Below are 25,183 nucleotides of genomic sequence, written 5' to 3'. Positions count from 1 at the left end.
TGTCTCTCTCTCTCTCTCTCTCTCTCTCTCGGCTCCGGACCTAACAGTCAGGAGTTCGAGACCAGCCTGAGCAAGAGCGAGATCCATCTCTACTAAAAATAGAAAAATTAGCCCGGCAGAATTGTTTGAGCCCAGGAGTTTGAGCTTGCTGTGAGTTGGGCTGACTCCACGGCATTCTAGCCCAGGAGACAGAGCGAGATGTAGCAAAAACAAACAAATAAAACAAAACCGCAGAGAACAGCTTCTCCAGGATCTTGGCCCCGGAATCCTACCTTTCCTCCAGCTGCCTGCCTCGCCTCCTACGGGTCCGGAAGTATTTCCCGACTTTGCACTGGGATCCACCGGAAGAGCTCTCTGAAAGCCTCCGAGCTCCCGCGCCTGCGCAGTTTTGATCCGTGAGACTTGGAGGAGCGGGCGGGGAGGGGCCTTGCAGTGAATTCTGGGAAGGTGGCTGGGCCCTAAGCTTTGTTTCCCGCCGGAGAGTTGCGTTGAATTACCTGAAGGTCTGGGGAGGCACCACGGTTCTGGGGTTCTGGGGTTCTGGCTCTCAGCGGAGACGCGTCTGCATCCTCTCTCGGTTTTTGGCTCACGCCGGGATCCTCCAACGGCTCGTCGACGCCGCCAGCATGTCTGGGGTGCGCGCTGTGCGGATCAGCATCGAATCGGCCTGCGAGAAGCAGGTCCAGGAGGTAGGCCTGGATGGCACTGAGACTTACCTGCAGCCATTGTCCATGTCGCAGAATCTGGCGCGTTTGGCCCAGCGGATCGACTTCAGCCAGGGTTCGGGCTCCGAGGAGGAGGAGGCGGCGGGGGCCGAGGGCGACGCGCAGGACTGGGCGGGCGCTGGGTCCAGCGCAGACCAGGACGACGAGGAAGGTAAGGCCCGTGTCTGCTTCTCGAGTCCGCCGATCTGGGGTCCCAGTGGCCGCCCGGATAATGTCACCGTGTCTCTCCCGCGCTGGATGAGAGATACTGTGCGTGGGAGCACTTTGAAAGTGTCAGCTGTGCGGAATAATATTATGCCCATCGTCATTTTTTTATTACAGCCGGACAAGTTAGGGCACTACTTGACTGTTAATACTGGTTGTCTTTCTGCGAGTCTTTTTGAGTGGGAGCGTTTGAGACACACTGGTGGTGAAGTATTTTAAAAAATGCTTTTTGTATAGAGCGCATTTAATGTGGCGCGCTCAGTGATTGAGAGCCTGGTATTGGGTTTTTGCAACTTATTAGCTGTGTGACTTTGGGCGAGTTACTTTGCTTGCTTGTGTAGTGCGGATGATAGCAGCACCTGCTGAAAAGAGGTCTGTGTGGACTGGAGTATGAGGCGAAGTCTAAGAAGTAAGCAGGGGCCAGATCATATAGAGCTTAGTATAAGGCCAGGGGATAAGCATATGGTTTTTATGAAGATAACTGAGAGCTTTTGGAGGATGGATAGAAGCAGATGATTTTGCTAAAGATTACTCTGGATGTTCTGTGGTAAGTGATTTATAGAGGAAGCAAAACTGCAAGGGAGGAGGCTAGTTAGAAGAGAATGAAAGAAACAATATGAGTGGGTTTTGGATTCTCATTGTTTTCAGGGATTTAAGAGGGAAAAAAGTCACAATTCTTGATTTAGTTATGCAGCAGACCCATTGTAAATGGGAATTTAAAGATGGCATTTCAAGCCAGTGGTATTAGGACAATTAAGAGTCTATTTGGGGGGAAAACGGTAAATACGACTTCAAATCTCTCACAAAAATTATTTCCACAAGGGTTAAAGTGCTAAGTGAAGAAAATAAAACAAAATATTGAAGAAATAATAAGAGAATAATTGTATAACTTTGGGAGTAGGACTTTTAAGATAGGAAATACAGATGTTATAAAGGAAAAGATAGATATATTAGTATAATTACATAACATTTAAAAAAATAATAATGGGAAAAGATGCCGTAAACAAAGTAAAAAGATAAATGACAGACGGGGGAAAGTATCAGCTACACGTATGACACACAATTGGTTGATATCCCTGATAATCAGAGTCTCTTTAAACTGAAAAGAAAAAGGTGACTGATTAGAAAAATAGGCCAAAGTTTTAAAGAGTCAGCTCATAGAGGAGAGACTTCAGATGCCAATAAACATAGATTCAATCTCACTAATAGGGAGAGGCAAATTAAAACATCATTAAGAGACTGTTTTCATGCATAAAACTGACAGAAATTTAAAAGATTATTAATATTCAGTGTTGGAAATGTGAATTGATACTCTTAATGTTTATCTCCTTTGATCCACCATTATCACAGCTAAGAATTTAACCTACAGAAAAAGTTGTACATCTAGACAGGTATGCATCCAAGGTGTTCACCACTACTAGCATTGTTGAAAGCAATCTACACGTCCGTTACATAGGAATGGTTAAAAGTATTGTACATCCATGTTCCAGAATCCATACAGTGTTTAAAAAATGAGATAGATTTATAAGTGCTGATGTGAAAGTGTCTTGAGGACATATTAGTGGGAATAAAAAAGCAAGTGATAGAAAAATGAGAGTATATATATGTAAGCACACAGAAAAACTTTTGAAAAGGTAGGCTCCAGCTGTTAAAAGTGGTTACCTTTGGAGGGGAGAGAATCAGGGGTGGGAAAAGAAGGAACACTTTCACTTTTTACTCTATAATTCTTTATTTGTTGAACTCTATATAGTGAGCATGTATTTAAGAAAAATAATTTTTAAAAATATTTAAAGGAAGATATGCTAATAATGGCCAATATCAGTGCTGGCATTATAGGTCATTTTGTTTTTGTACTTCTCTGTATTTTGGAAATTCTCTACAATTACTTCTAAATTTAAGTTCTAAAAGCAGGAAGAAAAAAGATTATTAAAAAGGATTGCATAAATGTAAAAGGATATTTGAGGGTCTACATATAATTTTGTAATCATTTAACCTATGGAAATTACATGTCTTACATATCATATTTGTTTTGCCATTGTAGGAATGCTAATTTAAATGTTAACAAATATTCAAGAACGGATGGAGGGAATGGGGTAAAAGAGGAGCAATTTGACATAAAATTCATTTTTTCTCCTTTTAGTACTTTTAAACCTCTAAACAAGCTTTCTATCTTCTATCCAAAGTAACTTCTGTATTTCTTTTTTTCTTTATCTTTTAGGGTTGGTAAAATTTCAACCTTCCCTTTGGCCTTGGGACTCAGTGAGGAACAATTTGAGAAGTGCCCTGACAGAGATGTGCGTTCTCTATGATGTTCTTAGTATTGTTAGGGATAAAAAATTTATGACTCTTGATCCCGTCTCTCAGGATGCACTTCCTCCAAAACAGGTATCTGTGGGCTTTAATTGAATAATAAGATTTAATTAAGTTCCAGGACCATTTTTTTGGCTGTGGGCCTGTTGTTCCCTTTTCCTTTCTTGAAAAATTAAGACCAGATGAAGATTTAAAGGCTAAACGGTCTGAAAGCCATAAAACTGCATCTCCTTTATTATTTTATTATGTACCTGTGACCCTTGGAAGAGTTAAGTTTCGTTAACAATGTAATACTTTAAGGGTTACTAGATCTTAAATTCTCATAGCCTGGGTCCTTGATCTGTAATATTCTACACAAAAATGTGATGATAAAATGGCTTAGGAGTCAGGTAGACCTGGGTTCAGATCTTGCCTCTGCCCTCACTGGCCATCTGACCTTAAGCAAGTTATTTTCTCTAAGTCTCAGTTTCCTCCTCTAATTTCCCCTTCCTCTTTTTTTTTTTTTTTTTTTTTTTAGGGACTGGTTAAAACAGTTAGGCTAAATTATGAAGGGTATTGAAAGTTGGGTAGAATTGTTGATACTTGATAAAGAATATATTTAAAGTTTGAACATCTGCAGATGGATGAGAGGCAGCAGAAGGAGGAATTGTTGAATGAAGAGTCTGAAATCAAGGAGGCTACTTAGATGGTCCTTAAGGAAAACCAGCATCATGACCATGACCAAGTTAGTCATGGAGAAGAAGTAATGATTGTTAGAACCCATTTGTAAATAGAATAGAATTACATAGTAATAGTTTTAGAATCTAGAAACATTGTGCTAGAAGACTTAATAGAGTTAATTAAATCTGCTTCTTTCCTTTAACAGAAAACTAAGGCCAGGGAGATTTGTGATATGTTAGGTTGCAGTCAAGCCAGAGTTAGAGAGCCAAGACTAGAATGCCAGTACCTCACTCCCAGCCCACTGCTTTCCCCCCATTCTGTGCTTTTCCCAGAAAGGAGTCTCCAGGAATTTTCTTAACATCTCCAGGAACTTCTTTGAATTAGGTTCCCTAATATGATGAAAAGATGATTGTGATATTTTTATGAAACTTTTTATGCGATTTTGATTCTCATATAGCTAGAAAGCTTTTTTTATTAAACTTGGCTTTTTGGAAGTGTATCTGGTTAAAAAGATACATAAATTGGTAGTGATTGTGGATTTTTATATATGAATATATGATACACAGATTTTGATTTCTGAATAGTTTTCAAAAAAAGTCATCATTCAGTGAAGCACATTTAATACTAGTGCTGCATGATTTCAGTCTTAATTCCAAAAGCACTGTAATAGCTTATGGTGGTAATACAAGATAATTTTACAGTTATACTCATTGGTGTCATCCATTTATTCATCAAATCAAATATGTGCCAGACATTGTTCTGGGATCTTTGGGTATAGTGGTTTCTGCCATCACATAGGTTACATTCAAGCAGGGATTATAGACTTTAATCAGAGGTATAACAGTGCCACAAAAGGGTGTACATACATGTGGGTGGGGGCAGCAATATATAAGGAGAGAATTGGCAGTATATAAGGGACCTTAACCTGGGCTGGGTAGAGTTGATGCAGTGATAAGTAGTAATGACTAGAGTCCATTGTGGTGTTTTTAGTTTAACATAAGTCTTTATGTGAGTTGACCAAAGAAAGAGGTTAAGGTTATTATTTTTTAAAAAGCATTATTATGTGTACTTTCCCCTCCTGCTCTTTCCTTTTCTTTAATTTCTATCCTCTTGAATAGATATTTTATTATTGAGAAAATGTATAATTTTAATGTCATTTAAAAAGAATACAGAACTGCAGTTTTGGCTTGTTTTTGGTAGAATCCTCAGACGTTGCAGCTGATATCTAAAAAGAAGTCACTTGCTGGAGCAGCACAGATCCTATTGAAGGGGGCCGAAAGACTGACTAAATCAGTTACCGAAAACCAAGAAAACAAGCTACAAAGAGACTTCAATTCTGAGCTTTTGCGATTAAGGCAACACTGGAAACTTAGAAAAGTTGGAGATAAAATTCTTGGAGATCTGAGCTACAGAAGTGCAGGTATAGATAATTGTTAAAAACTATGCTTTTTGTGTATAGGGTTGATTGCATTGTAACACATTGTTCTCTAATATATTGTTTCTTAGCTGTGTTACATTTTGAAATTTTAATTTTCTGTACAAATAAACCAAGACCACTCTTATTGTAGCCTTATAATAAGTAGCCTAGCTTCAATTTCAAAACGTTTTAGGTACATTTAATAGAAAGTACAAAGATGGAGTTTATATGCTAACATCCTGAACTACAATTGACGTTTGAGTTAGAAATTAGGTTAAAAAAAAAAAAAATTAGGTAGGACTAGATAGACTCTTCAATCAAAGCCTTACCTGTAACCCTTAAAAACTGGACATAAAAGGAGAAAAGAAGAATTTCTATTCTTCCTTATTCTTTTCTTCCCTTTAGTCTGCTAAGCTGTTTTCACATCCTGGGTGAAGAGAAAGAATGGTGGAAACACTATGCTTTCTGTTTTCCTAAACAACCAACATTAATTTAGGAAATTACTTTTTTGAAGTACACTAAAGTTTGATGATGCTGAATTCATATCTTTTGGTATAAATTCTTTGTTGTTGAACAAAGGTTTTACAAGGTAACAATGGCAATGTTTTATAAGCTGCTAAGATAATCAGAGGGACTGTATGGGGAAAGTTTATGAAAATAGCAGTTACATTTAACCACCCACTCCTCAGATAATTCAACAGCCCAGAACCACTTTCCCAAATTTCTGACTGCATAAAAATCTAAGAGCTGGTTGCAAAAAGGGTATTGTATACACAAGTATCCTTTTGTCTTTCTGTTGCTGGATTCAGAACACTTAAGTTGCAACCTTATTACAGAGGCTGAGCTCCAGAATTATTTTATCCCTAAGGTTTAAATTTGAGGAATTATTTGCTAAAAGTACACCCATTTTTATTAAAATTCCATTGGAATAAAAAAATTTGAATGGCCTATGGAGTTCCTATTATAACGATATCATTAGACTAAGGATTTTTTTTTTTAAGGTAAATAAATTTTTTCCCTATTTCCTTTCTTCCCTTTGCTCACCATTTCTCACCTCTTCCCCACTAAACACATACATTTTTAGTGGGAACTTAATTTATGATTCAGTGATTATGTGGATGTGTAGTATTATATACTTAATAATATATATTAAATTAGTATGTCAAGTGTTTCTTATTTTCCTGTTTTTAATACCCCATTAGGATCTCTCTTTCCCCATCATGGTACATTTGAAGTAATAAAGAATACAGATATTGATCTAGATAAAAAGATACCTGAAGATTATTGTCCCCTTGACGTCCAAATTCCTAGTGATTTGGAGGGGTCCGCGTATATCAAGGTATTCGTTAAAGTATTTTTCAAGTAATTTCTTATTACTAGCCCTGAAGCTAATTTGCTGACTTTTTCTTAAATGTTTTTGTTTTCATACAGGTTTCAATTCAAAAACAGGCTCCAGACATAGGTGATCTTGGTACAGTTAACCTCTTCAAACGACCTTTGCCCAAATCCAAACCAGGTATAGTTATGTTCATCCTCTAACTTCTGGTCTTATCTGAGCTTACATTTATAAATAAACTAAAGATAAATGTAGGTAGAAAACTATAGGTGTTTTAGAGTAAGAAACATTGGAAATACACTTTTTAAATTTGGTAATAAATCATTAGTAAATAGCTGTACAATTTTTTTTTTTTTTTTTTTTGAGACAGTGTCTTGCTCTTGTCAGGGCTAGGGTGTAGTGGTGTCATTATAGCTCACTGCAACCTCAAACTCCTGTGCTCAGGTGATCCTCTTGCCTCAGCCTCGTGAGTAGCTGGGACTACAGCCACATGCCACCACACCTGGCTGATTTTTCCATGATTTGTAGAGATAGGATCTTGCTATATTACTCAGCTGGTCTCAAACTCCTGGCCTCAAGTGTTGCTCCCACTTTGGCCTCCCAAGGTGCTGGGATTACAGATGTGAGCCACCTCACCTGGCCCAATTTTTTTTTTTTTTTTTAAGATTGGACTTATTTACTAGTTTTTTCTGTAAAAGTGAGATTTTTACATTTTGGAAAGAATATGGTGTAATATAGTGTTTTTTGAGCTTTTGTTAGATATTCAGATCATTATTGAAGCTAGTTAATGCATAATATGGTTAGATAATTGATATATACATGTATCCCTTGTCTTTCAGGTTCCCCACATTGGCAGACAAAATTAGAAGCCGCACAAAATGTTCTCTTGTGTAAAGAAATTTTTGCACAGCTTTCTCGGGAGGCTGTTCAGATTAAATCACAGATCCCTCACATTGTGGTGAAAAACCAGATTATCTCTCAGCCCTTTCCAAGTAAGAGCAGCCAGCCCTTTTGAGACTTATAAACAGGACTTTGTGGTTTGGGGAACAGTACAAAGGGGTTAGTAGCTATTTAGGTGTGCTGAAAGGATGGTAAGAGCAAAGAGGTAGTGTGCACTCCATAGTGGTAGCCAGTAAAGCGTGTAACACAATCTGCCCTGATAATTCTATTGTGTCCTAATTAGTGTGACTCTTGGATTTTTAAAACAGTATATATTAAAAATTTGTGCTAGCATCTCTACTATTAATATTTAGCAACAGTTGCTTTGAAGTGAGATCTTTCAGGGATTCTGCCTTATTCTTTAAATGAGATGTCAATTTAAAAATATTTACTCAAAATATTTCTAAATTTGTAGAAATTGGATTTTAATTATATTATTCAAAAGCTGATAGACTTACCCCAGCGACCAGTTTATAGTTAGCTGTACAGCTATTTTTTACATAAATTTTAAGGACTGTCTTCTTAGATCTTGTCATGGACATACGCTTTAATAGTGAAAGATTCCATCCTGTTTCTCATGGGAGCGGGGAAGGGTGTGTGTCTTTTACTCTGTAAGACCAGATACAAACTCTGTTATTTTAAGGGCAGGAAGAAACAATGTATAGGTTTTGTTCACTAGTCTTTAGCCATAGCTCACGGTCAACAACCATATTATAGGTCAACAGAATTTGAATTATTAAAATACACGATAGTTTATTACATTCATGAAGTCATTTTGGTATAAAATATTAATCACGAGGCCTGATCTTCAAGTTTAGAATATATCTTTTGAGAATGGGTTGTGATTGTACTTTATGAAGACAGTTTGTACCTTTCCTTATTTTAGGTTATTTGCTTCTGTCCTGCTTCTTTTTATAAATAGGCTTGCAGTTATCTATTTCTTTGTGCCATTCTTCAAATGATAAGAAATCACAAAAATCTGCTACTGAGAAGCAAAGTCCAGAAGACCACCTTTATGTCCTAGAACATAATTTGCATCTACTGATTAGAGAGGTAATGAAATAAATGCTTTTCTTTGTATTGTGGTGAGCATATTTGGGGCAATGAATATGCACAAACATCCCCCCCCCCGGCCGAGTCTTGATGATTCACATGGCAACAACATTCACTATCTGCTGTGAAAGATCCTTGCTGTGTGCTGGGGGAGTATCAAGATACCCTGTTCCCAAGCATACCTTCTAGTGGTGGAAATATACAAGTTTTATAGTAGAAGTATGCTGAAGGGTACAGAGGAAAGAGTGATTCTGAGGGGGTTGAGGAAGGGTAAAAGGGAAAATGTGAAAATGTCTTGCCAGAGTCTGTGAACTGAATAGTTACTTCACGACATATTCTACTTATGGGTTGTTTACAACTGTGTTTCCAGAGTACTAGTTCACAGTTTAGGCTAATTTCAAAAGAATCTCCTGGCCAGGCGAGGTGGCACATGCCTGTAATCCTAGCATTCTGGGAGGCCAAGGCGGGAGGATCTCTTGAGCTCAGGAGTTCGAGACCAGCCGGAGCAAGAGTGAGACCCCATCTCTACTAAAAATAGAAAAAATTAGCCAAGTGTGGTGATGCATGCCTGCAGTCCCAGCTAGTCAGGAGGCTGAGGCAGGAGGAAAACTTGAGCCTAGGAGTTTGAGGTTGCTGTGAGCTAGGCTGATGCCATGGCACTCTAGCCCGGACAACAGAGCAAGACTCTGGCTCAGAAGAAAAAAAAAAAAAGAATCTTCATATTACAGCCTCCCCTACCCCACCCCAGAAACTGGTTCAGTTGATCGTGATGGTGCAAGAGTCAGTGTTGGTAAAAAGCTCCTCAGGGGTTTTGATAGGCAGCCAGGTTTGGGAACCTCTAATCTAGGGTATAGTTGAATAACTATTTACTGATTGCATATGTTCTGTTGATGAGACTGAATGAAAAATACTGTTTTATATTTTAAAACTTTTAAAATAAAAATTACAGCTTGAGATCCTTTTGTGGTTTCTAAGCATGTTGATTGGGTTTTCACACTCGTGTGAGATGTGCCTCCTCCAAACCTTGTTACTTCCGCACAGTACCCATCTGATGTGAAAAAAGAACACATTACAGCTTGAGAGGGACCCTTTTCTTTATAAATCTGCATTATGTATGACTTAGTAGATCATAGTAGTTATCTCTTTGCCGAGATTGTTTTCATATGTGGTTCAAATCCATTGCTTTCAGTGTTTCCAAGATGTGGGCTGCCTTTCGAATAAATATTGTGTAGCATTTACTGTGTAGGTATTCGTCATTTAAAAGGGGTATTTTTGTTAGTTTCATAAACAGACCCTGAGTTCCATCATGATGCCTCATCCAGCAAGTGCACCTTTTGGCCACAAGAGAATGAGACTTTCGGGCCCTCAAGCTTTTGATAAAAATGAAATTAATTCATTACAGTCTAGTGAAGGGCTTCTGGAAAAAATAATCAAACAAGCAAAGCATATTTTTCTGAGAAGCAGGTAAGGATGAACAAAGTTACTGTTTTTTCTTTGACCTGTAGTTAATTTTCCTTTATTCATGTCTTTTTTGGATTCTTTAACTTTTTTTTCCTAGGAGAGGAAGGTGACCACAAAATTGTGGCCATAGAATGGGTCTTGTCAAGTATGGGGAAGTCTTAGATCCATGGCCAGTCCAACAATATATTTCTAACATTGGTGCTAAAATTTTGCAAAGATAGCTGACTTGGTATATGCCTGATAACATCATATTTTCTTCAGTAACCCAACCGTGGGATACTTATTTCTGGATTGATTTAAATCTTTTTTGAAGCTGTCTGTATTTTTTGTTTGTTATACACTTTAGGGTTTGGAAGGCACTTTCCCATATGTTGACTTATGTAATCCTTGTTCTTTAGAGTAGATAATATTAACCACATTTTTTACTGATGAAAAGATTAAAGTTTAGAGAAGTTTATACAACTTGCTCAAAGTTACCCAGCTAAAAAGTAGTAAAACCAGGATTTATGACCAGGTCTGTGTAACTACAGAGCTCATTTTCTTTCTTTTATACACATTGTTTAGAAAAGAACTTGGCATTATGAACATAAATGTATCTTTTTCAATGCTAAAGAGTGTGCTTCTATTTTATTACTGGAACTTGAGGAAGAGGTCTGTTTTTTACTTCATTCATAATTGTGCCTTGATAATACATCAGAATTTAAAGTGGGTACATTGTCATACAATAAATGACACTTTATTTTTGATTTCCAGTTTTTTCTTGTTAATACAGTCATGGTTTTATTAGCACATTAGTTTGTAGCCTTAGAATGGAATTTAGGTCCTTCGGCTTTTAATGAAAGGAATTAGGAAGACATGTTAGAGAAGACAGCATGGTACGGTGAAAGGAATAGGGAATTTAGGGTGAAAGATACGTTTAAGCCAGGACTGGGCCGGGCGCGGTGGCTCACGCCTGTAATCCTAGCACTCTGGGAGGCCGAGGTGGGCGGATCGTTTGAGCTCAGGAGTTCGAGACCAGCCTGAGCAAGAGCGAGACCCCACCTCTACTAAAAATAGAAAGAAATTATATGGACAGCTAAAAATATATATAGAAAAAATTAGCCGGGCATGGTGGCGCATGCCTGTAGTCCCAGCTACTCGGGAGGCTGAGACAGGAGGATCGCTTGAGCTCAGGAGTTTGAGGTTGCTGTGAGCTAGGCTGACGCCACGGCACTCACTGTAGCCTGGGCAACAGAGTGAGACTCTGTCTCAAAAAGAAAAAAAAAAAAAAAAAAAAAAAAAAAGCCAGGACTGAACCACTTGCTAAGTAACTTTGAACAAGGCAATTAGTATCTGTGGCCCTCCATTTATTTCTCTGTCAATTGTGGGCATAGGAGTCTGATCTTACTAAATAATGTATGCAGAAGTTCCTTACAAACAAAACAATATATGGTGGGTTACTGTTACTTTCCATTTATACATTTCAATAATAAAAGCTGTTAACTTGAGTGTATTGCTGATCTTGTGAATTTCTGATTGACCATAAAGTTAAGTAGTCACTGAAATAAATGAGGGGTTTAGAAATAGCTATCTTTAGAACCATTATAAATTTCGTAGTAGTATGTATAGCCTTAGAAGCAGCAAAGCTTTAGGAAATTTTGCTTTCCCCCCCCCCAGTTATTGTAATGTTCTGGTATACAAAAAGTTTAATGAAGAAAAAAGGACCCACCTGTATAATACTATATGTAGTGAGATTCACTATTATTAACATGCTAATGTATTTTTATGTATATGTGTCCAAGTGGATGTCTTTATTTTTTTAAGCAAATCTGAGATTATAAAATTTTATGTCCTCCTGAGTTCGTACCTTAGAAGGGACACCACAAAAAGAAAACAAAATTTTATATACTGCCTTCACTTCATATTATATTGTAATTGTTTTCATCTTTTATTAATGCTATTCAAAGATATTATTAATAGCTGTGTAATATCCTACTACACGAATACTTAATGAATTCTCTTCCCAATTCTCAGTTGCTAGATATTTGTATTTCTAATTTGTTGATACATGTAATGCTGAGTGGAACATTCTCACATACATATCTATCTGTTGTAGGAATTAGGAAGCACTGTCAGGGAAACAAGTCATGGAAAAAGAAGAGAAAGTTGCTGGGCACTATGTATTCCCACACCTATAAACCCAACACTTTGGGAAGCCGAGGCAGGAGGGTCACTTGTGTCCAGCCTGGGCAACATAGCAAGACCCCAGCCTCTTCAAAAAATGAGAAAAATTAGCCAGGTACAGTGGCACATGCCTACAGTCCTTGCTACTCAAGAGGCTGAGATTGGAGGATCACTTGGGTTCAAGGCTGCAGTGACACTCTGAGACCCTGTCTCTTAAAAATAAAAATTTAAAAAAAAAAAGGAAAGGAAAAAGTTAAGAACAGATTGTAAGAAACCAGTACTGGAGCAGCAGTGTAAAAGAACCAATCCCAAGTCTGTTTGTTTAGAAGCCCCTTGTCCCCACTGTCTTTTCTCATTTCTTCCCATTTTCTCCAGACTTTTCCTTTCAGATAAAGTGCTAGAATCAGACAATTAGACACTGAGGGCCTACAGTGGTTTGGCTGATTTACATGATTTATGCTTTGGTTCTAAGTAGTGGCTATTGATTAGTGTGTCTAAGATATAAAGGAGAGATTACTGCCTTTGGAGTTAGATTCCCAGGTTTTTGGCTCTGGAGTTAGACGGCCAGGTTTTATACTCCAGCTTATAGCTGTGTGATCTTGGCCAAGTTACTTAACATTACTAAATTTTTTTTCCTCTTCTGAAAAGTGGAGATAATAATAGTGCCTAACACACAGGATTGTTGTTAGTAAGATTTAATAATTCAGGAAAGCACTTATTACAGTATTTGGTATATAATGAGCACTTAATGATTCTTATTTCTCATTTGTATTTATCATATTTTTCTTTCTTGGAGTATAAGGTTTTGATTGTGCAAAAAGTCTCTAGCTTCTCTTGAATATGATTATAATGCCATTACAGTAATGGGTCTAGGTGTGAGTGTGTCCCAAGTTTTTTGTTACCAGGGATCAAGCGTTGACATTTATGAATGATTTATATTAGGTTAGTACCCTAGAAATAGCTTTCTCGCTTGTGTCCTTATCAGCTTTCCTGAGTGGTGAAAAAACCAGTGGAGTTAAAAGGGAATAAACCCATCATGAATTGTGATGATCAGGAGTATGTGATGAGACTATGCTGTAATGTGAAACTGAGAACCAGCACATCCGCACAACGTGGAAGAGGTCCTCAGAAGCACCTCTGCCTTTCTTTAAATCTTTGCTTTTGAAATGGTGGTATTTTGTTAATAAAAATTAAAAAGTAGTTATCCGGTTTTTAAATTTGCATCAAATTGATGAGTGATTTAGAATCCTATCATTTCATATGGTGACTTTTTAAAAATTTTAACTTCTTTTCTTTAAAAGAACTGCTGCAACCATTGACAGCTTAGCAAGTCGAATTGAGGATCCTCAGATACAAGCTCATTGGTCTAATATCAATGATGTTTATGAATCTAGTGTGAAAGTTTTAATCACATCACAAGGCTATGAACAAATATGCAAGTAAGTGTCAAAAATAAAAGTTATGCACTTAATATGTTGCTTTTTGTGTATTGATGTTGGCTGAGTGATTATATTAAGCTTTTGTTTTTTACTTACTAGGACGGCATAACATTCCTGTAAATTATGTCAACTGTAGAGTGTTTATAAGAATGAGAGGGAAGAATGTCTAAAATAGTCTCTAGTAGGTAAATGTTGCTTATTTGAGCTATGGTAAAAAATGAACCCCAGCATTGAGCAGAAAGCTTCCTCACCACCTCAGACTCCAGGTCTGCTTCATTTTTGCCTAGTGGCTGTGGCAAATTCAGTCTATTTGAAGTGAGAAGGGCAATTTATATTAGAGCCTATACTCTCTGTAAAACAGCCTAAGTTTTTAGCTCTCCCCTTACCTAGTGTTGATTCAGGGTCTAATCCAGTTCATGATTGTGCCCTTAAAACTGAGTTAATAGCTGTGTATCTGTGAAGGGTGCAAAACGATTTTTGTCCCCACATTCATAGACATGCAGTCTACTTGATTTACATTCACAAACCACAAGTTAATACAATTGGCTAGTAGCCATGAAAGGGCATCCATGTGGGCCTCTTTGAAATTTACGAACTGACAAGATACAGCTGAGTCTCCTTCCTCAAGTCCGAGAGAGGTACTAGCAAACATTTATCAGGGTCTGTGAGTACTTTTTATTTTCTAAGTGTTAGTTGCTTTATTTCAGACAGACCTAACTAGCCACAGTGAGCAAAACAGACGGTGAAACACAAAATCACCACCCTTAGGAGTAGGGGCAGAAAATACATTTATAATGCTATTTTCCAATGTGGAGGTTTTAATTCACTTTTTTAAAATGAAAAGTAGTAGATAAGTATGAGATCAAATATAGTATATAAAAGAGTACATCATAGGAAGGAAATTAATCTTGAAACTTCCAGGGAATGAAGCTGGATCATAGCATTTGCTTCCACTATACCTAAAGAAAATAACTGGGGAGATTGGGGCAGGGATGGGGGGAGGAGTGGGTGTTGAAGAGAGATGAAATAAGTTTGGCCTGAGTTTTTAACTGTTAAGTCTGGGTGATGGGATTATAGGCTTTCATCATACTATGATCTACTTCCGTTTGTGTTTAAAATTTTCCATAATAAAAAGAGCGCAATGGAAAGGAAAAGAAAAAATTATCAGCATTGAATTGTTTACATCTAGAACTAAGACCAAAGCAACTGGGATTATGGTTACCAGACCCAGTGTAAATGTTCTAGACTTAAATAAAGAAAAGTTTAGTGATGATATAGCCTTGAAAGAATCAGAAGGAGAGGGAAGTAGAAGGGAGTAGTAGGATGCCGTTTTCCTCATCTTTTATAGCTGGGGTCAACTTATGTTATTTAAAGGTGAAAATAACTCTCAGAGGTCCTTAGTAGCAATCATTCAAAAGAGTTTCTTACACATCTTTCTAGGAAAGTCCATGCATTTAGAACCATGTATGTTCTACCTTTACCCTACCTCTTGTACACTGTTTTGTGTGCTTTCTTGAAACATCGATATATAATTCACATAACAAAATTCACCATTTTAAAGTATACACAATTCATTGGTTTTCAGTATATTCCCTGTGTTGTGTAACCATCATCACTACCTAATTCCAGAACATTTCCATTACCTCAAAAAGAAACTGTATGTATTAACAGTCATTTGTAATTTGTGTGATTTTTTTTTTATTCAGTATTTTTTATAGTTCAACTTACGCAGGTAAGTTTAATGATCAGAACAAAATGGGATCAGTTAGGAAAAATTGTATACAGGAAATGCTTTACAGAGTAGATCTTTTTTATTTTTGCTATTTTAACAGGGTTTAACATATGTGATTATTCTGCAGTCTTCTGAGTTGAAATTATTCAGGTGGTCATAAGGTCCAGAAATCCAGACAAATACACATAAATGATTTATTGCTCAGTATGTTATGTTGGTGAATAAGCCTTTCTTGTCAACACATCGATCTACCTCATTCTTTTGTTACAGCCTTACTGTATTCCATTTTATGTACCAAGACTTTTTACCAGGCTTCTGTTGATGAACATTTTTTTGGGTGCCAGCAAAATAATTTGTACATATGTAGGTATATCTGTTTATAGGATAAAGTCCTACAAATATAATTGCTGGGTCAAAAAATAAGGACATTTAAATTTTTAATATTACCAAATTTTTCTTCAAAGTGATTGCCACAAGTATGCTTCCACCAGTAGTGAGTGATAAGAATTCCTGTTCCTTCATACCGTTGTTTTTTAAAAAAAGAATTTAAAAATTTTGGTTAGATTTGTAGTGTGAATAGCCACTACACTCAAGCCTGGGCAACATAGCAAGACCCTGTCTCTATTTAAAAAAAAAAAAAAAAAAAAAAAATTACAATTTTATGTAGACAATTGGCAAAACACTTTATTCCCAGATAATTACTATAAAACAAAGTTATAAGAGGTATCATCATATATGGGAAGAAGACAGACAATGCTATTTTTTCTGCATTTGTTCATCTAGATTATTTGACTTGGAAGATTTTGAGTTTGTTGAACATGTTATATGCTAAAATTGTACAGGTTGTCTTGGAAGAGCATAGTGATCTGTGTATTACTTATTGGCTATTTTATGAGTTTATTTGACCTAAGCCAAGAGTGTACATATTCTATATTATATATTAATAGAGTGCACATATTCTGACTTGTTTGCGGATTATTTCATGAGGAGAAGGTAAAGAGTTAAAAGTTTTTCCTTTTCTCTATGAGAATTTCACCTTTGGTTAACTCTGGCTCAGTCCCTTAGAAACCTGATAAGGAAAGATGTCATGTATATTACTTGGCAACATTGCTTATCTCAGATTGGTAAATTACATCAGGACTGGGAGCAATTTTAAATAACTGATGGGAATGCCTTTGGATGGAGTGACTTTTAAAACTGGGCATGTGTTGTGGGGACCCTGAAAACCATGCCTATGGAATTATTACAAGAGCTTATGGCTCCTGTGGGGAATGAGGTTTCTAAGTTAGAGTAGGTCCCACATATACCCAGTGTGGATCTCATCTTGTTGCGACAAAGATACACTGCTGCTGTATAGACAGCAGCATGGCCCCTGCTGGCAAGCTGAGGTTCTTCTGTAGCCTTCTGAGTAGACTGGTGCTCAGTGTGGTCTGTGGTGAGTTTGATTGTTTAGTTGAACCTAAGAAGACCCCTCTTCTTCCCCATAGATGTTGGCATAAGTTATTAAAACTGTTGTTTTCTTTTTCTTTGATGTTAAGGTTTTATGTTGCATTGTATAAGATAATTTTGAACATTTCTGATTTTTAGTATATGTGTCTATAAAGGTCCATTCAGCTGCAATTGAATATTGGAGTTGAGCAGATCCGAGTTGTACACAGAGATGGAAGAGTAATTACACTGTCTCATCAGGAACAGGAGCTACAAGATTTTCTTCTGTCTCAGGTAATAGCTGTGGACTAAAAGTCTAAAGCCTCTTCCTCTCGTAACTGCTAAAGAACAAATTGGTTGAAAAATAATTAAAATGTAAATTATATAAGAAGAAAACCATGTTTTTCTGCCATTTAATTTCTAATGCCCATTTTGCAACCTTAGTTAACTGGAAGTGTTGATAAACTGTCTTAGATTTGTTTTCACTTAGTGTGTGTTTGAGATGAAGAACCAGTTCTGAGACTAGCAAGTTTTTTGTTTGTGTTTGCCAAGGTTTACAACATCTCCAGAACCACAAGAGAGTGGAGGAGTATTAACCCAAGAAACCTAGAGAAAGGGAGCTCAGATATAAAACTATAATGACCATTATCCAAAACAAGTGGAATGTTTTAATCTTAAGCCCTAACAAAGAATTCTTCATGTTAAGGGGCAGTATAGAATGTAATGGGTTCTAGTCCCAGCTTTACCACAAACTTGCTTTGTGACACTGGACAAATTTCTGAACCTTTCTTTTCTTACCTAACAGTATTTTTCCTACCTTCATGGAGTTATCATGATCCAGTGAAATACTGAAATATGGGAGGAAGTGCTATGAAATGCTAACGTAAGATACTATTTTTCACATAAAATTAAAAAAAAATACACTTTCCATCCCAGAAGTAATAATCTTATATATACTAGTTTGCTTCTTTGGTGCCAAGTAAATAAAATGCATTTGTGAGGTATAGCAGCTCTTGGCTGATGACACCCAAAATGGCTTTTGTCACCTTAAGCACACACACAAAACTATATTAGAATGCTGTTGAGTAGCTCCAGAATCAATGGGAAGTCTAGAGAACAAGGTTTGCACATAGGTAGAGATATCAAAGAAAGCTAGATGTTGAGAACCACAGCCAGGGGAATGGCACTGTTGTTACCTGGCACCAAGGCCTTCACCACTGGTGGCAGAATGCATTCTAAATTGTCCCTGTGTATCAGTCAGGGTCTTAACAAGCAGCAGGTGGTACACTCAGGAGGATAATTACAGAAGGGCCTGTTTACTAAAGATCTATTGGCAAAGTTATGGGTATAGGAGAGCCGCCAGGTAACCTGCTCTGCTGGTAGTAACCAGGCCACAGGAGCTTAGTCGTCACCAGTCCTCAGCCAAGGTAAGGGGAGGGACAGGTTATGGGAACCCTAAAGGGGAAAGTCATGTGGAACTGGCCACCTTGAGAAGACCAGTGGCCTTTCGTCAGGAGATAGAGCCGGCATATACAACCTCACAGGGAGGGTGCCAGGGGAGAAAATACCCTGACCTCACTCCCCTGCCATCCTACTGGCTCCCATTGGACGAATCCTCTTACCTGAACCCAACCTGAAGCCAGAAGATACATAAGATGATACTGTAACCACGTAGGCCAGCCTCCCAGAGAAGAGAGTAGGGTGGAAAGTGGACTTGAGGGGGCCAATGGAAGATGTTCGACATGCCTGCTTCTTCTAGCGTTGCTCACATTCAGTGATCCAGGCGGAGTCTCCAGTTGGCCAAGTTAAGGTCACGTGTCTGTGCTCAAGCTGCCAGTGGGCAGGGGAAGCGAGTCAGGCAACTTAAGCTTCTGCAGTGGAAGATGGGGTCCTGCTCCCACCCCCTAATAGTCGCATAGAGGAGGATTTCTCAGACATAAGGTAGGACTGCTGTGCTAGTCAGTGAAAACCCCAACAAAGTTACTTTATGATCATGATGTCCAGTCACTGCAAATGTCTGTGCTGATTTTCAGTCAAGTTTCCTTTTTCATTCGCAGATGTCACAGCACCAGGTGCATGCAGTTCAGCAGTTAGCCAAGGTGATGGGCTGGCAGGTACTGAGCTTCAGTAATCACGTGGGACTTGGGCCCATAGAGAGCATCGGCAATGCCTCCGCCATCACAGTGGCCTCCCCAAGTGGTGACTATGCTATTTCAGGTACTTTCTGTTGCTTTGAATGAGAAGGGACCATTGGGACTTTGGCTTTAACATTTAGCTTTAATAATTAAATATAGGTAAGAGTAATTTATCTCTGCAATAAATGAGTTAATGTTGTATTTATACTGAGCATTTAGCTGATCATAGCCATTATTCAGAGCAAGAGATTACTTCTTTTTCCAGCAGTTACAAAAACCATTTAGCTTGACAGCACATTTTCCTAGTCTGAAAAGTGTCATCAGCATTGTTATTCCTGCAGTCCCAAACCTTTAATGGATAAAAGCTTTTTTTAAATGTATTGTTACAAACATGGGAAGAGTAAGATCTCATCCTAAAATGGTAAAGGAATAGAACGGGCCGGGCGCGGTGGCTCACGCCTGTAATCCTAGCACTCTGGGAGGCCGAGGCAGGTGGATCGCTGGAGGTCAGGAGTTCGAGACCAGCCTGAGCAAGAGTGAGACCCCGTCTCTACTAAAAATAGAAAGAAATTATATGGACAACTAAAATATATATATATACAAAAAATTAGCCGGGCATGGTGGCGCATGCCTGTAGTCCCAGCTACTCGGGAGGCTGAGGCAGTAGGATCGCTTAAGCCCAGGAGTTTGAGGTTGCTGTGAGCTAGGCTGATGCCACGGCACTCACTCTAGCCCTGGCAACAGAGTGAAACTCTGTCTCAAAAAAAAAAAAAAAAAAAAAAGGAATAGAACGGAGAGGAGAGAGAGGTATTTTATTAAGCACATACTATGAGCAGGCACTTTAATAGGTACTGACACACAGATTATCTAGCTAAAATTTAGATTTAGAGTGCTTACGGATTAAATGTGATCTTCTTTTCTAATGTCTGCCGTAAATACTTTAAAAATAGCCATGTGTCATTTAAAAATAAGGATATGTCCTGAGAAATGTGTCATTGAGCGATTTCAATAATGTACGAATAACATAGAATGTACTTAACATAAACCTAGATGGTAGTAGCCTACTACACACCACACGTAGGCTATATAGGATAGCCTATTTTTCCTAGGCTATAAACCTGTGTAACATGTTGCTGTACTGACTACTGTAGGCAATTATAACACAATGATAAGTATTTATGTATCTATACATACCTAAGCACAGAAAAGATACAGTAAAAATATAGTATTATAATCTTATGGGACCACCATTGTATATGCGGTCCATAGTTGACTGAAAAGTCATTATGTGGCACATGACTATATTTGAAAGAGTGAGTAGTTAGAAATATTTCCCCACAGGATCACAGCTTGTGAATCTGCAAGCTTGTTCATTGCTGGGTCTTTATTGCTAGGAATCTCTCAAAATACCTTTTTCTTTTTTCCTGATTAATAGTTAAAATTTCATTGAAAGCTGAAGTGTTTTTTTTTTGTTTTGTTTTGTTTTTTGAGATGGGGTCCTACTATGTTGCCCGGGCTGGACTCAAATTTCTGGGCTCAAATGATCCTTCTACCTCAGCCTTCTGAGTAGCTGGGATTACAGGCACAGCTGCCATTGCACCCAGAGAAAACCACCTTTCCTTCATCCCTCCCAGTCCTGATTCTGAGTATTTGAATTTTGTTACATATTTAGGTATATATTAACCAGTTTGTTGAATGATTTAATTATCAAGCAAATGCATTTAAAAAAAATGGTGATTTCCTGAAAATATATAGGACATTTGATTTTCCTAAGCCAAAATTGATCTTGCTTAATTTTTATAGTATAAACAGTAATCATGAATATTTATGCCAGCCTGGTATATACAAATTAATACTTTTTTTAAAGGTATAATGAAGCTGTAAAGCATTTTTTACAAGAGAGTTTAAGTTGGCAGACAAAGTTTTTGTATTCATGGTAGAATGACGTTGTGGGATTTATCCTTGTTTTCTAGTTTGGAGAATGGGTGTATTGATATTTTGGTTTTTCTCTGCAGTTCGTAATGGACCTGAAAGTGGCAGTAAGATTATGGTTCAGTTTCCCCGTAACCAGTGTAAAGATCTTCCAAAAAGTGATGTTTTACAAGATAGCAAATGGAGTCATCTTCGTGGACCATTCAAAGAAGTGCAGTGGAATAAAATGGAAGGTCGAAACTTTGTTTATAAAATGGAGCTGCTTATGTCTGCACTTAGCCCTTGCCTACTATGATTTTTTTCCAGACACTTTGACTTGAAATGTTTGCAGATCACCTATAAGCACAAGGAAGCGATAACTTCCAAAGGTGTATTATTTTTAAAAAATTATAATTCGCAGATGTTTACTTGGCATTTGAAACTGTTCACTTTATAAGTGACAAGTGCTTTGAAATGCAGAAGTTTATGTACAGTTTCAGGGTATATAGTATGGGGAGATGTAAAATAATAATATTTTTTATTCAGTTAAATGTTACTAATTTAAGTGTTTGAATTTGCTTTTTAAAATATTCTTTCTTCGATGTTGACTTCAAATAAAGTGTGTTCCTGTATTAATAAATGAAGTACTACTTCCTGCAGTTGTCGTCTTTATGCCTGGCTCTAACCTAAACAGATAGTTTAAGAACTTCCTCAGAAAGGACAGCTGAAGGCATAGAAGGGAGATTGTGTCTTTAGGGCTTCCTCCCATCCTTTTTCTCTGTTCTCCCACTTGAGTGACCTTGCTCCATTTGACACACTTAGTGCATGCTCATACCCAGCCTTCCTCTGGGGTTCCCCAGCCTCTACCCAGTGGCCCTGGAGAGCTTCCTCCAATTAAAGTCTTTTCCATTAGCTCTCTCTGCATTTTCAAAGAGAAAAAAACTAATGGATTAATGGATTACCGTTTCCAAGAAACATGTTTCTCTTTTTGGAAATAGCACCCCCGTCCCAAAGTGTGCCTGAGAAATTCCCATTAGTAAGAGATAGATTTAGGCTTATGAGCCTTTTAGTACCACAGAAAATAATGTCATATAGGTAGGGGTTTCTTATTAGTAAGCCTTTCAATTTTTAAAACAGATATTCTGCATTAAATAATTTATAAGATGACTATGTGCAGTAATAAAGCCTTTGTTTCCATCTTTTTTTTCTTTGAAAGGAAAATGGAGCTTTTATGCCATAACAACTTTGTGTTTTTGTTTTGTTTTGTTTCCCTTCTGATCAAGGTACTGCATCTTTCTATTCATGAAAATAGAAAGAATTGGTATAAACCTGCAGTCATTTAAAAATTTTTAGTGCTTTAAAAATTATGATGGCTCACAAAATTTGCCTTGGCTAATAGGCTAATCTGTACAATTACATTCACATGAGGCGTCTTTTATGTGATTTCAAAGGCTCAGACTAGTAGAGTGAGTCTTAAGCTTTCACTCAAGGATAGTTTTTGTTTTTCTGTTTCCATTCATTGCAGTTGATACTTTGGTAAACTGATAAAAATGAACTCCTAGAATAATGAAATTTTTAAAAGATACAAAATAACCTTTTATTTGATTATAATAGACATAAAATTGCTGTCAAAGGTTTCTGAATGTTTTGTTTTGGTTTCCATGCTTACCTTGTCGTGAACCAGCACCAGTTCATGGGCCAGGACCATACTTGGAGTGGAATGGATGGGAACACATGCATAGATACTACTGCCTGTTCTTTTGAACCCCGTCTGAGTAGGATAACTGAAGACTCACGATCTTCATATGTCTTCCTTTCCCCGTTCAGTTAAGCCACTCTTCAGTGGCTAGCCATTACCCACTTAAAGAATAGTAGAACCTAAAGTAAACCTGGTCTAGGTTTTGTTGCTGTACCAGCAACTGTTGTACCCATGTTTATTTACATTTTGCAGTTTAGTGTTTCAATCTGAATTACCCTGAGTAGGAAGGATGTGCTGTAGGACTCGGGAGGCAGGTCAATGAAAACTAATTAGTCCCTCAACAAGTATTAAGAGTTAAGAGGTTGGCAAAAGAGCTGTGTTTAAATGTTGGCTCTATTAGCTTGCTGTATGAACTTGGCAAGGTTACCCTCTGAACCTGTTTCCTTGTATATAAATGAGGATAAGGACACCTCCTCTACTAACCTCAAATGTGGTTCAAAGGTTTCAAAAAGGTTTGTGACAGATGTTAAATTCTGAAGTCCTATATGCATGAATATAAAGCATTAAGCGGGTATGATTCCAAGTCAAGCCAATTAGAAGCTGGAAAAAATGGTTAACAAGCCATTGTTAAAAATGCTTAACGCCACCTTGCTTTATCATTAGGAGAAAGCATTTCAGAATATCTTATATTCATATTTACAGATGTTTTGTATATGGTAAAGACAATGATTGCTTTTGTGGGTATAAAGATTTGGGGTTTTTTCCAGTTAATTTTTAAATTAACTGGCCGTGCTCTCTGCCTTTGTCTTTAATTTGTTCTTTACTTCCTTACTGCGGTTTTTGGGAGATGCCTTACATATTTGGGGCTAAAGTAAGGTCTCTTTGGATCTCATTTTAGGATGATAATTATTTCCTAAGCCGTATTGACATAAGGCAGTTCACAACTGAGAAACCCTATCTCTTTGACATAGCACCACTATACAAGTACTGCTCAGAAGTCAGTGACCATAGCTTTGACTTTGCTTTAACATTTACTGTTTCCTAATTGCAAGTTTCATGTCTAGAAATTTATCCTGTAGTAATACTTCACAAATCACACATTAACAAAAGATTATGGTGTAAGGATTATCACGGAGGTCTGTAAAAGTGGGGAAAAAAAATTTTTTTTTTGAGACAGTCTCGCTCTGTCACCTTGGCCAGAGTACAGTGGCATCATTGTAGCTCACTGCAACCTCCAACTCCTGGGCTCAAGTGATCCTCCTGTCCCTAGTAGCTGGGTCTACAGGCAAGCGCCACCACGCCTAGCTAATTTTTCTATTTTTTGTAGAGATAGGGTCTTGCTCTGGCTCAGACTGACCTTGAACTCCTAAGCTCAAGTGATCCTCCTGCCTCAGCCTCCCAGAGTGCTAGGATTATAGACGTGAGCCACCACACCCAGCCAAAAGTGAAAAATTTCGACCAATCTAAATGTCTTTCTGTAAGTTGATGGCTAAATAGATTATACTGGAGGAGCCCCAGGTGCAGGAGCTCATTTTTACTTCTCTACAAGTGAGGGCTCTAACAGCCTAGGAGATTTTCTACTCCCGATACTCTGGCTCTCCTTGCTTAGGAACCGGGAAAACTTACATGTCACGCTGTCTTCATTTTCCTATTTACTGATCACGAATGAGCTTCTTGCTGTATAGAAACATTTGTTGTAGTAGAATAGACTGTATTTGACTTGAAACTTGACAGATGAGGCAGAAGTTTGAGATACAAAGGTAAAATACAATCTGAAAAACTTCCTGATAATTTGGTGAGTAGGCCAAGGAGAGGCCAGTGGCAGAATGACCTCTCTCACCCAAGTCTAATTCACATCTTCTCTCCTAACTTTGTAAGTGCTCCTCATCTAGCCCCTTGCTACCCAAAGAGACGGTAAATGGGGTGCTCTGATCTGTGTTCAGTATTTGAAAAAGCCTAATGGAAGTCGTTCATTTACCCTCTAAAAGTCATTAGATTTCTTTGCTAGAACACTATCAAATCAAAGTGATAACCCCCGATTATCTCATGTTGATCAGGAATTCTAATTGGCACTTACAAACCATTGATGAATGAAAACATGAAACTGAATCATTTAATGAGTTCACTTTGTTTAGTAGGAAAAAATCCTTTTAAAACATGAAGTGCCTGAGGGAAACATATTTTTAGGATGGAACTGCCGGAACAATCACTGGTCTGTTACATCAAAGGAATTTAACCTACCTGTGTGTGCACTTTATAAGACCAAATCTAAAGCTAAAATTTTAGATTTATTTTACATTAGCAATATCCTCTCTTCCACCCCCAATACTCAGTCTTCGATAAACTTTACATAAAACCCACCAATATTATAAAACATTGACTCTGAATTCCCTGAAAAAGTAAGAGATGCACAGGAGTTAGAGTTAAATGTATTAGTCAACAAGAGGAAGTCATCTTGGTTGAAGGAACTAGTGTGATGTAATAGAAAGTTTGCCCAAGATTTTTATTTTTGTATATATCATTTGAAACAAAAAGTAGTTTTTTTCAGTGAACAATTATAATGTATGCATG

At 37.6% G+C, this 25,183-nt stretch overlaps 1 protein-coding gene and 1 non-coding gene across 2 annotated transcripts; both read left to right on the top strand.

The window, feature by feature from the left end:
* The first annotated feature begins 464 nt into the window (after positions 1–464).
* On the top strand, positions 465–21,413 carry MED17 (mediator complex subunit 17). Its single transcript, XM_069469063.1, has 12 exons — positions 465–876; positions 3,148–3,314; positions 5,100–5,319; positions 6,519–6,655; positions 6,748–6,832; positions 7,492–7,644; positions 8,514–8,644; positions 9,924–10,108; positions 13,570–13,707; positions 17,044–17,161; positions 18,925–19,084; positions 21,018–21,413. The coding sequence occupies exons 1-12, from the start codon at positions 627–629 to the stop codon at positions 21,227–21,229; spliced, it is 1,956 nt and encodes a 651-aa protein (XP_069325164.1). The 5' UTR covers positions 465–626; the 3' UTR covers positions 21,230–21,413.
* LOC138385639 (small nucleolar RNA U13) lies at positions 9,600–9,698 on the top strand. Its single transcript, XR_011233857.1, has one exon. It is a non-coding gene; the product is annotated as a small nucleolar RNA U13 (small nucleolar RNA).
* Positions 21,414–25,183: the final 3,770 nt, after the last annotated feature.

Source organism: Eulemur rufifrons, chromosome 6 (assembly GCF_041146395.1).
Source record: "Eulemur rufifrons isolate Redbay chromosome 6, OSU_ERuf_1, whole genome shotgun sequence".
Taxonomy (NCBI): Eukaryota; Metazoa; Chordata; class Mammalia; order Primates; family Lemuridae; genus Eulemur; species Eulemur rufifrons.
Note: the sequence above shows the minus strand (reverse complement) of the source record. Positions and strands in the feature narration are given on the sequence as shown.

What these genes read in the sequence shown, in the direction of transcription:
- MED17 (XM_069469063.1), top strand. Translation starts at nt 627, where the DNA reads ATGTCTGGGGTGCGCGCTGTGCGGATCAGCATCGAATCGGCCTGCGAG. An exon ending in TCTGAGCTACAGAAGTGCAG is followed by an intron (nt 5,320 to 6,518) that starts GTATAGATAATT and finishes ATACCCCATTAG; the next exon opens with GATCTCTCTTTCCCCATCAT. An exon ending in GGCTATGAACAAATATGCAA is followed by an intron (nt 13,708 to 17,043) that starts GTAAGTGTCAAA and finishes GTGTCTATAAAG; the next exon opens with GTCCATTCAGCTGCAATTGA.